General features: G+C 34.6%; 2 protein-coding genes across 2 annotated transcripts; one reads left to right on the plus strand and one right to left on the minus strand.

Moving 5' to 3' along the window:
• Positions 1–1,163: 1,163 nt before the first annotated feature.
• On the plus strand, positions 1,164–4,245 carry HELRODRAFT_82008 (hypothetical protein; the record flags this gene model as incomplete). Its single annotated transcript, XM_009022390.1, has 6 exons — positions 1,164–1,390; positions 1,571–1,749; positions 2,165–2,271; positions 2,463–2,794; positions 3,337–3,466; positions 3,670–4,245. The coding sequence occupies 6 exons, from the start codon at positions 1,164–1,166 to the stop codon at positions 4,243–4,245; spliced, it is 1,551 nt and encodes a 516-aa protein (XP_009020638.1).
• A 502-nt stretch (positions 4,246–4,747) lies between these two features.
• HELRODRAFT_192329 (hypothetical protein) lies at positions 4,748–7,558 on the minus strand (the record flags this gene model as incomplete). Its single annotated transcript, XM_009022391.1, has 2 exons — positions 4,748–6,095; positions 6,200–7,558. The coding sequence occupies 2 exons, from the start codon at positions 7,556–7,558 to the stop codon at positions 5,886–5,888; spliced, it is 1,569 nt and encodes a 522-aa protein (XP_009020639.1). The 3' UTR covers positions 4,748–5,885.
• Between the last annotated feature and the right edge of the window lie 10,246 nt (positions 7,559–17,804).

Below are 17,804 nucleotides of genomic sequence, written 5' to 3' on the forward strand. Positions count from 1 at the left end.
CGCACACTACAACAATCCAACGAATGTAGTTTAGTTGCAATTTATTTGCTTGATAAATTTGACTGAGTTGCTATAATTTAGCTATTTAATTTAAAAATGACGAAAAAACTAAAATAACACACTTATTTAATTGCATTTTTATTAATTAAATTAAATTAAATTCTTTGATGAATTCACGGCATTATCACACTGAGCATGTTTAATGTGGCCAATCACAAATATTTGTTTTGTTAAGGTTGGCTGGCTACATATTGTCATTAATTAATAGTACGCTTTTATTTGTTGTTACTGTTATTATCTCCTCTCTCTCTCTCTCTCTCTCTCTCTCTCTCTCTCTTTTCTCTCTCTTTTCTTGCTGTTTCTCTTTCTCTCTCTCTCTATAGATACATTGTAATATCTTTAAGTATATTTATGTTTCTTATATGTTTTGGGTGTTGTTTCAACGTTAAGAATGTCTGACTCATTGATAAATATTTTTATATTTTATAAGAATTATCTGTTTATACTGTGTGTATATGTATATTTGTGTGTGTGTGTTTGTCTATTTGAATACTGTTACGAATTAAATACAAATTTACCTAATGACAACCGCCTACCTCCATCTTCATCTATCTATGTACCTTAACAACTGTCCTTTGACCCAACGCGTGAAGATTTCAACATTCAGGTCAGCGCTACTTGCGAAGATGTAGCATTGAAATGTGCTGCTGATCTACTGAAAATCATCGAAAAACTTGCCGACTATGGTTACAATAAATTTTTAAATTTATTTATTTAATTTTTTTTAATTTGAGAAAAAATAATTATAAATGCAAAAATATGCAGAATGATATAAGAACACAACATTTTAATTCATAATTAGTTGAATGAATGATTTGGGTGTCGTCGTGTTTTTTATAGACTTGCACTGTTGTGTCTATATTTATGTTTGTTATCATTGTTATGCTCAAGTTTGTGTTTGTTACATTTTGTTCTATTGTTTGCTAAGGGTTTCATATTATTTAGAATTTTCTTTTCTTTTTGGAGTCCGTTTTCATGTCCGTTTTTGTGTTTCACGAAATAAACTTGTATAAAAAACTTTATAATTTTAAGAAAATTTTTATTCACAAAGGTAACGCATTCGTGAAGCCAGAAGCAATAACACAATTCTACGAACCATCCCCATGGTTATTAATCGCATTTCTCTCATTCTTTTATTCATTTATTCACTCAATCCCTCTTCCATCCATCACGTGATCACATCAAATCACTCACTCAACCAATCACGTGACACACCCATCAGGTCAGGTGACAAGGTCGAGGATGATTGCGTCACGAAAGCCAGAGGTCTGCCGTGGCGATCTACAGAGATGGACGTCGCCAACTTTTTCTGCGGACTCAACATCAAAAAGTTTGTAATTTTTTTCACAATAAAATTTAAACAATTTTTACCATTTAGAATATAAAATAATTTGTCTCTTCAAGAAAAAACCATCTCTTTTTTACTAACTTCCATTATAATTTCTTCAAAAAACTTGTAACTTATTAATAAATATACCTATTTAAAATGGTATCAATGACTTTCGACCAGAGGGGGCATAGTCATCTGCATGAGTAGCGAAGCGCGAAAAAACGGCGAGGTGATGGTTCACTTTGACACCCCAACCGACCGCAACCTGTCAATAAAACGTCACAAACATCATCTGGGGGGCCGCTACATAGAAGTCTACAAGTCTAGCGCAAGAGATTTTTTAGGAGCATTGTCCTCCAGTATTTTTTTCAAATAATTTTTATTGTTATTATTATTATTATGAGTAGTAGTAGTAGTAGTAGTAGTAGTAGTAGTTGTAGTAGTAGTAGTAGTTGTTGTTGTTGGTGGTGGTGGTAGTTGTAGTAGCTGCAGCAGCAGCAGAGTCGGATTTAAGAATGAGAAAGGTCTCGGCAAAAAAGCGGTCTCCATAATAAAAATTGAAAACGTATCGAAAGTGTTACTGGTCAAGTTGTGTTTTATTTTTTCTAAGAGCAAAATTTTTTAAAAACCATTTTGATTTTTTAAAAATTACCAAATAAGGACCTTAAAACTTATACACCTCTGAGTCCGGACCTGAATACTTGTTTTTTTCTTATTATTTTGAAATTTTAAAATGTTGAAAAATGATACAAGATGTTAAACTTTCCTCCCAAGATGGCAACAAAGTGGCACAAAGGATGTTGATTGAGAAGTACGAGCTCTTGAATCCTGTTATCATTAGAATGAGAGGACTTCCTTATACCTGCAAACCTATACAAGTGGTTCGTGTGTGTGCGTGCGCGTTTGCGTGAGTTTGCGTGCGTGTGTGCGTGTGTGATTGTTGTGGTGTAAATCTTTTTTTTAAATTTAGATTATCAAATTTTCAATTTAATTTTTCCATATTTTAACATCAAATTCGTTTTCCCCCGTTAATTTTATATAATACACGAAATACAAATTTCAATAAAACTAGGTGGAGTTCTTCAAACAAGAGCCCAATTCGTGTTCGATACTGGATGAGGAAGATGGCGTTTTGTTCGTGTACCATTCAGAGGGTAGGAACACCGGTGACGCCTTTGTGCTCTTGGCCAATGAGGAGGAGGGTGCCAAAGCATTAAAGAAACATAAGCAGTGCATTGGTGCCAGGTACATTGAGCTCTTTAAGAGTACCACGGCTGAAGTACAGCAAGTTAGATTTAGATTAGTTTCGGAGATTTTAATAAATTTTAAAAATTATCATATCCGAAAAATATGTCTTGAATGTTATTATATGATGATTCAAGTTGTTGTAGCTATAAACATTGAGTAATTAACGTTTCTCGATCGCTTAACCCTTAGATAAACAATATTTCATAAAATTTTTAGATGTGATTATGAATGATAAATTGTATTGAAGATATTTTTTATCTTTATAAAAGCGTTCAACAAATGGCATTGAAATTATTTTTATATATTCATCTTTGCGAAAACTATGGTATAAAATTGTTTGAACTACCTCAGGTTCTGAACCGAAGTTTTGACCCGCGCTCAGCGTCCTTGCTCTTCAGCTCCAACCCTCACCTCATATCGTACCTCGGATCCTACGATGTTCTCTTGCCAAAAAACCAACAGACAAACGACATCTTCAAGAGCCAACAGCATCCACAGACGATTAAAACATTCCAGACCAACAAAACTCTGAACAATCTTCAGCAGGATTCAACTTTTAAATTTCAACAAGACTTTGCAACAAAACTCCAGCAACCCATGCCAGCAACAGCAGCCACAATGATGACAACGTCCCAACAGCAGCCGAAGCAGCAACAGCAGCAACACTCCACAAGAACCACTTCCTTGCAAAGCATCAGTTCAGTTATGGACTGCCTGCACATTGTCGGAACACCACCAGACGCCACCGTCAACGACATTGTACATTTCTTAGCCGATCACGCCAAAGATATCAGACATAAGGGTGTACACCTGGTCTACAACTGCGATGTAAACAGTTTCATTTCATTCAACATTTTACATTTTTAAAATAAACCAAATACTTTTTCAAGAAAAAAAAACTATTAAATTTTAACGAAACTTCAACAAAATCTTTAACTCCAACAGAATTGTAACCAAATAAACTTGCTATTACATTTGCAATCTTTATTAACTGTACCAGACTGACACTTCGCAACAAAAATCCTCTCCAGGGCACAGCGTCAGGGGAGGCCTTCATAGAGATGGTGGGTGAGAAACAAGCTGAAAGCTCGGCGACGAACAAGCACAAGAAGATGATGTTGGTATCGAGCAGACGACACATAGTCGGAGTTTTCGTCTGCTCTTTCGATGACATCGCTATGCACTTGTGCTACGGTACGCTGTACAATCAGCTAAAGATCAACTACATTAATGACGGTTGTTGCACGTCCGAGAAATGTACCGCAGGCGTTACTAACTGCATCAAAAATGTTAACGTTACTACTACTGCCGTCAGTAACACCACGAATACTCAAGCTGATTCTCCAACTTATGAAATCAACCCAATCGTCCCCACCAACAACAATAACATCGGCAACAACGGTTTCATTGCGTGCAACAACCTAGCCAACTATGCCAACAGCAGCAGCTACATCAGCAGCGGTAGTGGCTGTGGTGGCGGCGGCAGATGTGATGCTGGAATGTATTACGTGGACGGGGGAAGTGTGGTGATGATGTCATGTGACTGGCCGATGGTCAATAATCACGTGACCTGCAATCCAGGTACGTTGTTGTTCACGTTACGGTAATGATTTCAATGATAACGATTGTGATGATGTTAATTATGATTGTGGTACTGATGATAAAGTATCTTTACCTTTAAGATTGCGGATTTCATCAAGAGATTTTAAGTGTTATAAAAATTTATTATCTGGCCAGTTGTTAAGGATCCTAATTTGTTAATTACTAAACTTAATCATCTCATTCTATGATGAATATCTTATAGGATATTAACAGCGTAAAGTTTGAGCTAGCAGTCAACTGTTTTTCATCACCATAAACAGATACGAAAATTCAACAAGCAAAGACCACTCAATGAATGTGTAACGATTAATTAAGCCATCACTACTAACCCAACACTTATTCGCCGTTCATTATTAAACCAATTTATTAAAAATACATTAACGTAATTTATTTGAAGTGGCTGTCCTACCAGTTGCCATCAACAACATCGGGGCTAACGTGGTCATTCCATCATCGCCTCTCACTCCTATTTCTCCATCTCTCCCTCCTCCTCCTCTTCATCATCTTCCTCTCTCACCTCAATCACCATCTATAATGTTTAATCCAGCGCCAGTTACCTACCTACCATATTATGTAGCCATTCCAACAACAACAACACCCATCTTTATTAGCAGTAGCAGCAGCAGCCAAAACATCAGCGTATATGACAGCAACAACAACATCAACATCAACAACAACAACCACAACGTCGAAAACTACACTAACACTAACGACGTTTATAACATCAATTGTGCCAACAACAACAATTACAGTAACGACGACAACAACACTAACAACAACAATATGGACAATATTAGTGGCGACACTTGAAAGGGCTAAAAACAACAACTACAATAATAACGACAATAACAACAATAGTGACGACTTTAAAGACTGAAAATATAGAAACAAGTGAAAAACTAAGCGCTACTGTTTTAAAACATAATACAGATGACATCATAATAATACCGTGACGTCAAACAGTTCATGAAAAAAAACAAAATGAGATGGAAATAAAAAATTTTATTGTGACTATTTTTTTTAATAATAGCAATAACAACAACAATAATAGCTATAATAATGTTAATAATAATAATAATAATAACAACAACAATTATAACGATTAGTTTAATTTTAGACATAATTATTATTACCATTAGAAATTCTTTTGGCATACTAATCCAGATTCTTATCCATTACATTCCATTCACTATTTATCGATAATAAAACTTTAATTTCGTTTTAAATTACACACGCGCACGCGCACGCACACACACACACGCACACATATGTATGTGTAACAATTCAATTTGAAAATTGAATAGTGGAGTGAAAGAATAAACAAATGAATGAGTGGATGAATGAAAGAACGAATGAGTGCGAACAAAACAAGTACAAAGCTAAATTAACAGAAAATTTACAATTTCAACACATTCCAACTAAAAGTTTATTGACAGAGCAAGTCAAAGAATTGAATTATTTAACTGACTTATTTAAATAACTAGAAAATACAAAAATATTTGTCAATAAATTAAAATAATATTTAAAAAAAAACTAATCACTAAATGATAGCGACGATGATGATTACGTTGATACTGATTGGTGATAGTGATGATAATTGTACTAATGATAACGATGATGATGATTTAATCAGAGATGTATGTCATCAATGCTCTGCACTGCATGGCGATATGCTGGTAAATATGGATGTCCAGTTGATGAGGGCAAAGGCCAACATGGCCCCGAGAAACGAGCCCAACTGGGTGACGGCCCCGCACCATTTCAGGGCTCTCCTACCCCCGTATGCGTGCATCCTCGATGCCGCCGTTACTTTTGCGAATGAGAACAATGACGTCATTATAAGGGCTGTGCACACCTGAAATTTTAGAATAAAATTTGATTAAAAATAAATTAAAAAAAAAATAAAGAGGTTATTTAAGAGAAGATCGCAATCATTAAAGTAGTAAAAAAATTCCTCACAATAAGTATTGGACCGTAGACAGTATTTACGAGAGGTGGAGTTGGACTGAGAACAGCGATGACAACATGGAACACGACCACAGATAGTGCAGTCAATATCATGAAGAAAAATACTTTTATGCTAGGTTTTGGTATGAACATGGATGATAATGAGGACAGTGATCCAACAACTGATGAAAGCCTAACAGTAAGTGTATATACCACATTGCTGTATGGCAAACAGGTGTATGATTGTGTAGCTGGAATGATTCCATTGGTGGCCATGTTGATTGCAACTATTGATGATAAGTAGAATGCCAGGTGAGATTTCGATAGCTGAGGTTCTGCTAGATTCTTAACGACAACTGCAGACGTTGATGCATTGGAGTTTGTCTCTGAAGCTGACAGTGTGTATTGTGAGGATGGTGATGGAGAGATTAATTTTGATTCATCCTCAACATCTGCTGCTGCTGCTGCCCTCACCTCCTTATTATCTCCAGAACTTCGGTGGTGGTTATTTGAAACCAGGCCATTGTTTTTTCTATCAACATCTGCATTGGTTTTGTCATCGCCAGATACTGTTGCTACATTATCTGATGAGGCATTCTTCCTCAATTGATACTGATTCAAACGTGAGAAATTGAGCAAATAAAATGCTAAGAAACTAACAACTAGCAACAACGAAATAAGTATTAAGAATATCTGTACAGAAAATTTGGGTTGCGGATATACTGGCTTGAGTAAATATTTCACATCTTCGCTAGAGCAGTTACTGAATGTAGCATTGAGACATGAGGAATTCCACACAGTCACATTAGCACAAGTTGGGTTGCCTCCTAATCCTTGTCCTAAACCAATCAAACCTGGCAAAAGACCAGATAGTCCCTGACCAAAATAAAATGCTGACAAGTAAACTGAAGGGTATCTGGCCATATAGGGTAGGTACACCAGGGCCGATAAACAACTTGCCACAGATGAAAGTGAAAGGAAAAACATGAGGGCTACACTTCTTTCTGCCCTGCCAATGTAAGCTGTTCGGTCCCAGAAGAATGAATTCAACAAAGCAGACGATATACTGATGAGGATGATGATCATTGGAAGAGCTACGTCTCTCTTAGCATCTGAACACCCTGAATTTGATGAATTCTGCTTCTTCCTACATTTAATCTTCCCTGCTAGTGTATAAATTGCAGGAGCAATGTTGCAGCATTGGATGACAAGAGTCATGTAGGATGGCAGATTCCATCTTTCTGGTAACTTTTGGACCATGATTGGCAGTTCAACCCATAGCCCGACAACGTTGATCCAGGAGGATAATGAGAACATTGAGATCAGCGCGAACACCGGCACTATGACTGAATGATTGGTAGTGCAACCCATTTCTGATTGTATTGTATTATTTATTTATATATTTATTAGTGAAATGAAGAGCTTGATTTAATTAATGCTATGCTACTTTTTGTGGTTTGTCAAATCCAATTGCTATTTATTACGAAAGTAAAGTATTGTATAAGTGAGTGAGTAAGTGAATGAGCTGTACGTACAGTGCATGTACAAGTCTCCACTGATTAGAATTAGTGCTTACTACTGATAACTTAATATTTCAAATTATTAAAAATTAAATTTGTTTCCTTCTTCTTCTTGTGGTCATTTTTTAATTTTTACTGTCTGTTCCGTTAATTTCATTTATTTTAATGAAATTATTTTATAACTAAAAAAAAACAAAATTAAAATTGAAATTAATTAATTAATTTAGGACATTAATTAATTAATTAATATTAATTATTATTATTAAGTTATTAAATTTTATTTAAAAAGATATGAAAAATTAAAAAAAATAGAATTAAAATGTGATAGAATTTTTAGAATTGAAATTTATAAAAAAAAAATAAATACAAGGTTTAAAAACGAAATGATGAAATGCGAATGGATAAAATACGGGTCGAAAAAAAAACCTCGGAACGTTAATAAATCCACCTTATATCGCCAACAGCTTGCTTACATTAAAAATTAAATACTAAAAAGCATAGAATATAAAATTAAAAATTTTTAGCACTGATACATTCCAAGGTAGTTTGAGATCACATACGATGGAACGATGATAATATTATATATAAAACAGGTAAAATATAATTGTAAAGCATGTTAAATGAATCATTTATTTACAAATTATTTTGATAAAACACATCCTGTTAATTTTTAAGAGATAATTCTGAGGTATATTAAAGTAGTCACAGGAAAAATCATTTTAAATATAGCTATTTCATTGAAACATGCATCTTTTTTAATTTAACATTTGCAGTGTGCAAATGCAAAGTTCGAAGAATCATCTTAACATATAGTTCTGCAAGAACTTCGAATTATATGCTTCTATTACATAAAATCTAAATCTATATGTGAATGTGTAAATCCAGATGATACGTGATGTGTGCGTGCAAATATTAAAATGAGCACATGTTAGTTAAGATTAATTATTTCTAATACTTTCTAAGTATAAGTTTCTATTCACGTTTGCACTATGTCAAATGAAATTACAGCGGTCTATGTAGCAGATTTAAATTTGACTGGTTAACGTCTCTTTCAAGGTCCCGAATAGTTTTTAATTATTTTTCATCTTAAATTTTGTAGAATAATCTATGAATTTGCAAAACTACGAATAAATATATATATAATTGTTACAATGATATATTAATATGAAGCTATTGATTCTGATGAGTTTATTTTTCAGAAGAACTTCACTCAAAGGACTCTTGTGGTCATCATAACGAGCTTAGATCAAAATTATGCTTGATATGCCAATATCCTGATGTAATAATGCAGATAGTATATTTGCTGGGAATGTAGGCATGGATGCAAATGTAAAAATTTGAGCAATAAATGTATTTTAGTAAGTAAAGAGACATCAACCAATGTGAAATCGATGACATTTTATTCCTTTTTTTGAATATGTACTAGTAACTTTGTCTCCATGTTCATGACGTGTTTGTATGTTTTTTGTTCGTTATACTTAATGTGTTTGTCTATCTTTTTAACTGTCCGTCTGTGTGAATGTTTGTCTAAGTGTCTGTCTCTATGTCCGAATGTCTGGATATCTATTTTAAAATCTGTAGTGTTAGCTTTTCACTGAAAGGTAGTCGCTCTTCAACGCAAGTGTTATTTGTCTTGAGGCGTACAACACGTATGTATACGGTGCGTGCGTGCCCATGTGTTTGTGTACATGTTTGTATCTGTATGTGTGCATAAATCTGTGTAAATTTTATATGTTTCTCTGTTTATACATTTGCGTGTGTGTGTGTGTGTGCATTTGCTAAGTGTATCCATATATTGTACTCTGAATTATGTATTCATCTATTGGCGTGCATGCAATTTGTATGCAGTCTGAAGAAATGTACATTCGTATAGTTTATGTGATAGCCACTGCATCATCTTGGGTTATTTTTAAAGTCAAATATGACATTTGTTCGTTCCCTTCTTAAATGCAATACAGTCTGCCTGTGGAGTCATTGTACACGTTTGTGTACAGATTGCTCGTACAAATGTATACACATGTAAATCACATCAGTGTATATTAACAGGGTATCAGTGTACTTGTATATATGTAGTATGCTGTAAAAAGATCTGTCATTCATTCCTTCATTCTTTCAATCAATCATATTTTCTTTTCTCATTTACCAGCTTATTTAGTTCATCATTCATCTCTTCCTTCACCCGGTTTCATTCATTCATTCATACATTCATTCATTCATTCATTCAACCATCCATCCATCCATCCATCCATCCATCCATTCATTCATTATTCATTCATACAAATTTTCGTTCCTCCATTAATCAATTCCTTAATAAATCAATTAATTTAATTACTTCTGCTTTAACTTTGGCGCAGCTATTTTTATGAACTTGTATATATATATATATATATATATATAGAGAGAGAGAGAGAGAAAGAGAGAGAGAGAGAGAGAGAGAAAGAGAGAGAGAAAGAGAGAAAAATAGAAAGATGATGATTTTCTTGTTTATCCTGGCGTATTTTTCTTCGTAAATACATTGTGGACAAAATAAATTGTGGATACCGAACCGAGTGTCCAGGTATTCATGCAAGCAAATACCCATAAAAACTGACAACATTTATTCATACAGGCATGTGTGTGCTGGTATTTACGTAAGCAAATACGCGTTTATTTATGTATCAATGTCTGCCTGTGTGGTACGGCGAGTAAGGACGGTGTAAAGTAGGTTAGTGTGTCCTTCAAGCTTTGCACGCACACGCACGCACACGCACATATACGCAGATACGTCGCATACGCGTATACATTTAACGCAAGCACATACGCACGCATAAATTGATACATACGTGTGTATTTATTGCTACAAACGAGACTATACTATCAATACCATATACTTTAAAGATGACTGTATACATACATACAGACCTATATATATATACGCAAGATGTACCTCACAATACCAATGAATCTTGGTACTTATATAAAAACGAAAGCGACAAACATTCGCTGTACATACGTAAACGTACATATGAACACACAAAAAGAACATCCTTACACACATATACGCATGTGTATCAAGTAAATTTGTATGTACGTGTGTACATACATATGTACGTATGTACGTAATACAAAAATCTGTGTACAATCAATGTGTTTTTATTAATGGACATTTATATAAAGAACAAATATAGGTCGCAAAAATATCCTCAAATTATATATATATGTAAATTTATATAAATAAATGTCTATATATATAATATTTACAATATAGGTAATAGACACGTATGTATGCGTGTATTATACGTATGTATGCGTGTTTTATACGTATGTATGCGTGTATTATACGTACGTATGCGTGTATTATACGTACGTATGAATGTACGCTCTAGCTGCGAGAATGGTAAGATGGTGCTTCTATGTATATAGCGCGTGATCATCGGAACAAGTGTACACGCAGAAAATTTGCGTATACGCACACTACTAGTACAACAACAACAACAACAACAACAACAACAATAAAACATCAACAAAAATAACATTATTAATAATAAAAATAACAATAATTTGTTGTTGTTGTTGTGTATGTTCGTTCGTTAGTGCGTAGTGTGTTTGTGCGTCTGTCTGTCCGTGAGTCGTCTGCTGGCAAATTGTTTGTATGTCTGTTTGTTTGTTTTTGATTTTCTGTTTCAGTTTCATCTCCACTTACTGACCGGGAGTAGTTAGTTTGGTGGGTAGGTGGCTCTGAATGGGTAGCGCTGTAAAAATCAGTAAATAGGTTTTCGTCTAAATTGCCAAGTTTTGAAATTTATCGGATATCACTTTGAAGTTCTTGAAGCTGCTGCTTGCGCTAATGTCGTTGGCGGTTGAGTAGTTTGTTTTGGTAGCTGGGGTATAATGCATCAAAATAAGGCATTCATGGATTTATTAGTATTTATCGTCGTTATTGGATTATATTGAAAAAATATATTCGTGTATAAAATGCATTTGTTTTCGTCCATTGCCAATGGATAATGACCTGAAGAAGAAAATAAATTTTGCGGCGTTATAAAAAAAATTATTTTTGTCGAAAATTCAACACTGAAATTAACAAATTGACATGGAAGTTGTTGTATAATGAACAGAGTTAAGTTGTTTGTAGCGTTTCTCATGGGTTTAGTTTATAAACTATTAAGTTTGAAATATTGAAAATTAAAATGGTTTCTGCGTACTTTTAAATAAAACCAGTCACAGAATACGTCCATTTAGTTTGGAGCTATCATTTGGATACGTTTTTCAAACAGAAAAAGTAATTCATTTGATTTTTTTACAGTGAAAAAAAATTCATTTTTTTTATATTTTAATGTAATATTTTCAAAAGAATACAACCCAACCCACCCACGCACGCACGCACGCACACACACGCACACACACGCACGCAAACCAGTAAAATTTTCACGTGTATCTGTGCTTATTCCTACACATGTCTGCCTATCTGCTCATCTGTCCGTGTGTGTGTGTGTATGCTTGCATGCCATTGTGTGTGTAAATTATATATGAAAGCGTGTGTCTGGCTGGGAGCATGTGTTTAGATTGGAAGGTCGTTTTTAAATTGTAACATTGCAAAGCAAATCTTGCAAGGCTGTGAGCTAATTGAAATTAAGTCAGTGAAAATATTAAGAGTGGCAGAAAAGAAAACTGGGAGAAACATGCACGTACACAAACAAACACAAACACACACACAAATACACCCATACACACACGCAAACACATATACATACTCACAAATTTATATTTACAGTACGTACGGGTATGTGTATATTGAACGCTTATATATGACTGCAATTGTATTATTAATGTGTAGTACTTGGTATGTCAAGTGCGTGTGTAAATAACTGCAATTTTATATGGAAAAAATTTTTGGGTTCAGTAATGTTAAGTATCTACGTAACAAAAGTGAAAGTAAAACACGTTTTGTACGCTTTCATTACACTAGTGTACATCACTTTTACGGACTAAAATATAACTTATGACCTTCATGTATTTTGAGGTTCTCATTCCAGATATCATTCCCACGTCACCCTTCAGTCATATTAAAATTAGGAAAACTAATCAGTATTAACGCATACACATACACGCACTCGAACAGTCATATACACAAAAACATACATAAACACACGCATACACACACATGTATATATATATATATATATATATATATATATACACTATATACACTATATAAATACCATAACAAAATCATTAGAACATCATAATAACGTAAATTTAAAAAATGAATGAAACCAATGAGCGAACGAACGAACTAATGAACGAACGAACGAATGAGCGAAGGAACGAATGAATGAACAAATAAAATATGTTAATTAATTATTTATTTATAACATCTTCATGTGTTCATCAGAGAAAAAAACTTGATAACGATAAGCTTGAAGTGAAAGAAAGCAAAATATTTCTTTTATGTAGGCATACAGATAGACATAAAAATGTGTAATTAAGTTGGTATTGTATATATACAAACACATTTTACACATACCTTCTCATATTTACATACACACACACATACATGCATACATTCATACATACCCACATACACGCATATACGTACGTATACATATATACAAATACATACATATACAGAAATAGACATTCATATATACATACACTTATATGTATATATACATACATACATACGCACACACACATCAATATACCATAAATAGATAATAATTATATTTACCTACTTTTATCAAGGTAATAACAAAAAGATAATTTAATTGTATACATAAAAACCAGTAAAAAGTAGGTATCAGTTTAGATGCTTTGAAAAAACTGATGACAATTTCTTCAACACCTACACTTGCAAACACGGTCTTCCGAGTCAACAGTTTCATGTCTTTTTAAATTAATAGTGTACAAAAATGTTGTTATTAATTTATCTTTTTTAAATTTTTTATTGTCGTTCGCTCGTTCGTTCGTTCGTTCGTTCGTTCATTCACTAATTCATTCATTTTTTTATTGGCGCGTTTGTTTGTTCGTTATTTCATTTGTTCATTAGTTCTCTCTTTCATTCAATCGTTTAAAACATCGCCTGTTTATCAATAGATTGATTGAATTGCACAATTTAATGAATTTATATTTGATTCATATTTACAGTTCAACCAACGAGCCAACTAAATTGAAAAAATGTCTGCAATGATTTATAAATTATCTTCTTCATGCCATAATCAACTACCAACAACTCTTATTTGAAATCACAAAACAACGAGTGCTGCTACTACCCAAACTATTACAACCGCCACTAAAGTTACCGCAACTACCACAACACAAGCAAGGAAAACTTACGAAAAAAAAGTTTATCAATGGCAGCAACCAAACCTACGTCAAGTGGGCGAGCATCAACAATAACATCAACAACGGCACCTACTGGAACAACGTCAACCACAAAACAACAAACTATTTCCTGTCACCTACTGGAACAACGTCAACCACAAAACAACAAACTATTTCCTGTCAAATTCATAAACAACAACAAACAACCACAAAACAAACAAACATACATACAAACAAGCAAACAAACAAACTAATTAACTAACAAACAATCAAGCAAACAAATAAATAAACAAGCAAACCAACAAACCAACAAACAAACATGATAATAGAAGTTGCCCAAAAATTACCTCATGCTCGCGTTGACCTCATATCTATAATTAGCAACATCGGGATTTCCACGATTGTTTGTGTCACGTGATCGTCCATGTATTATGCACGTTGGTTATTGAAGCTGTTGGAATTATTCGACACAATGCTCTGCTGCGGACGGAAAAAGGTACCCACCCAGTACTTGAGTACTCTGTACTTCGATACTTAGTACTTGAGTACTTAGGCACTTAGTACCTTAATACTGATACTAAGTAACGTTGTAAATGTTGATGTCAAGTATGAACATTGGACATTGTTTTATGTGTTGGGTATATTTTTTTTGCATCATGTTTGATGAGTTTCATAGTTTCTGAAACAAATGTAAACTTAACAGTTGCCAGTTTAACTATAAACACACTTTCACGCACATACATACAAACACGTACACTGCACACAAACATACATACACACACACACACGCACACACACGCACACACGCAAATAATCCAGGAGAGCATTGAATCAGGAACCCAACGCCAGCAACAACAACCTCTCTACCAGCAACAACAGCAACCGCAACATCAGTCGCTCGTAGACACTGGGAGGAAATCTCTAAGATCAGTCCCTACATCCAGTGACGGCAAACGCGTGTCTCGCTACGCCTACAGTCGCTCGTATCCGGAATCGGAAGCTGTTGCGTTCGGTGGTCGCCCGCATCTCAGGGATAAAACTCTTGAAAGAACAGGAAGAACCGCAGACGGACATAGAGAGAGGTTGTGGGGATGATGAAGATGATGATGGCGATGATTGAATGATGAAATAAATGAATGAAAATGACGGGAATTTTAATGTCGTTACTGATTTAGCGGAAGTTTTAAAAATCATTTTCACACTTGCTCAATCCTCTCAGAAAATGGTTGAAAACGACATCGGCGACGACAACTGCACCTACCACAACAACGACGACGACGACAGCAACACCAGTTTCAACAATTCAAAAACAGCAGCATGTTCCTCATCATTTTCATCACCATCACCCTCATCCCTCCGAATCATATCACATCCATCGTCCAACTCAACAACAAAAACAACTAACTCAGCAGCAGCAGTACAAACAACAACCGCAAAGTTTAGATATGGGAATAAAATCGATAGAGACATTTGTTGACTACACGACAGTTGAGACTGTTGAAATAAACAAACGACCCGGTCAAACTTTGGGATTTTACATAAGAGAAGGTTGCTGGCTTTGTTTCTTGGGATAAGAAATATTTGAAACTCGTGATGTTTAAATGGAATTTACGATGAAATTTGCATCTAGCTTGTTGTATCTGAAACATCAGTCTAAAAAAAAGCGCTGCAAAAATGATTGTCTATGATGTTTTATACGCTTAGGTTGCTTTTAATGTTGTTGTTTGTGGTGGAGTAACGCTTGTTAGGCTGTTGGTGATGTTGTTTTCATGTTGTCTATGTTTATTAAACTGACGTACGTGCATTTTAATGCGTTTGTAATGCTTATAACGTTATTTTTGTAGCTGTGTTTGTTCATTATGTAGAAGTTTTCTAGTTAATATGCTGTTGCATTGAAGCAACTGCCGATATTAAAGACGCCGGTTATGATTTTTATCGTTTAACCACAACTTGCTTCATTTTGCTGGTTGCTAGAGGACACGTAATGCGTCTAAAGACACACTTAAGCGATGCAAGCAGCAATGTAGACGTTGTTATTTTTCGCCATTTAAATTTTTTTCTGTTGAAAATATTATCTTGTCCGATTTTTGTTACATGTCTTGCTCTTGTTGTTGTTCCATGTAGCGTTTTATTAAACGGTGAGGTGCATTTCTCTTCAAGAAATTAAATTCATTCACAACGTTCATTTCTACGTCAGCAAACTATGAAACCACATTTTCGCAATTCACAACATCCTTGAACTTGTACATTCAAAAGAATTCATGGTTACAAATAATTTTTTCCAAAAAAATTTGAAACACTAATTCAAATTTGTTTTTGATATCCGCGAAGGCAACGGCATCGACAGGACGGATGGAGTCTTCATATCGAGGATAGCAGCGGGCAGCGCTGTGGAACGCAATGGACTGCTGAGAGTAGGCGAAGAAATTTTGGCCATCGACGGGCTTTCTTTAAAAGGTGATGACGTCATAAACAATTACGTGATTCTTGTCTGATGACGTAATGATGACGTCACGGGACGATGTCGCGTAAGCCTGCGTTTAAGGAAGTATTTTTACGTGGTGGGTGTCTTATGACGTAAAGATGACATCATAACGCGTTGTCGGGGAAACCTGATGTCGTGTGGAATGTTGTTGCCATGGATACGTAATGACATGACGTCATGATGGGACAGTGATGTGGAAAAATAATGCTGTCGTAGAATTTTTTATTAACTTTAATTTTACGCAAAAAATTTGTAATTCAGTAAAATTTTCCTTCAAATCATTTAAAATTCTTTAAAAAAAACCAGAATTTTTTAAGAGAAAAAAATTTGTTTGTTTGGCAGGCGTCTGTTTGGACGACGTGGTCATCTTGATGTCTATTCCGAGCAAGCTGCTTCTAACGGTTCGAACGACGAGCAGCTGTTGCAAGAACATCTCATGTCCAAGCTTGCCTCTCACGCCGACAACCAGCGCAGCTACCGCAGTGGCTCCATCCTCACAGCAATCTCAGGTTCACATCTGTAGAATTGTAAATTGAATCAATTAAATGGTTTCAAAGGAAAAGATTTGATTTTAATTTTTTGTAAAATTTTAAAAATTTATTTGTTAGTTTTGAACGTTTAACGAGAAATTGATATACTGGAATATTTTAAAAGGTATTCGTAAATAGGAAATTACAACGCCAACAAGCATCAGTATTCGATCAATCTCACATCATCCAACAACAGCAATTACAGCAGCAACAAAAACAACAATTACAACAACACTATCTCAAATTACAACAACCTTCATTGTTAGCAAAAGACAAATATTCCAAGACACCCTACTCTCCATACGATCAAAAAATTCCAAAATCTTACTACCAAACTTCCTACCAACAACAACAACAACCACAATTTGACTTTGACAACTACCTCTTTCAACAACAGCAGCAGCAGTTACAACAACAACAACAACAACTTCAACAAAAATTTGACACCGTTTTCGGTTATCGTGATTTTCAACCACCTCGCCAACAATATCAATACTGGAGAGATGATAAATCAGCCAAGAAATCCGAAAGAAGACACCAAGCGGAAAGTTTGGATCGAAAATTTAATGGAAATGGTAATGGCAAAAAGATGAGGACTCTGGATTACTTTTCTGACAGCGAAACGCAATTGGGTAATCAGTACTTGAAACCACTCCTTGCCGATTCAGGTTCAATACGATTTTTTGTTATCTCTTCGTTAAAATTAAATTTTCTTTTTACAAGAACATAATTTTTGAAAACGTTTTAAACGGCATACAAACACCGTTAACAATTTTTTT

Source organism: Helobdella robusta, assembly GCF_000326865.2.
Source record: "Helobdella robusta unplaced genomic scaffold HELROscaffold_31, whole genome shotgun sequence".
Lineage (NCBI taxonomy): Eukaryota > Metazoa > Annelida > Clitellata > Rhynchobdellida > Glossiphoniidae > Helobdella > Helobdella robusta.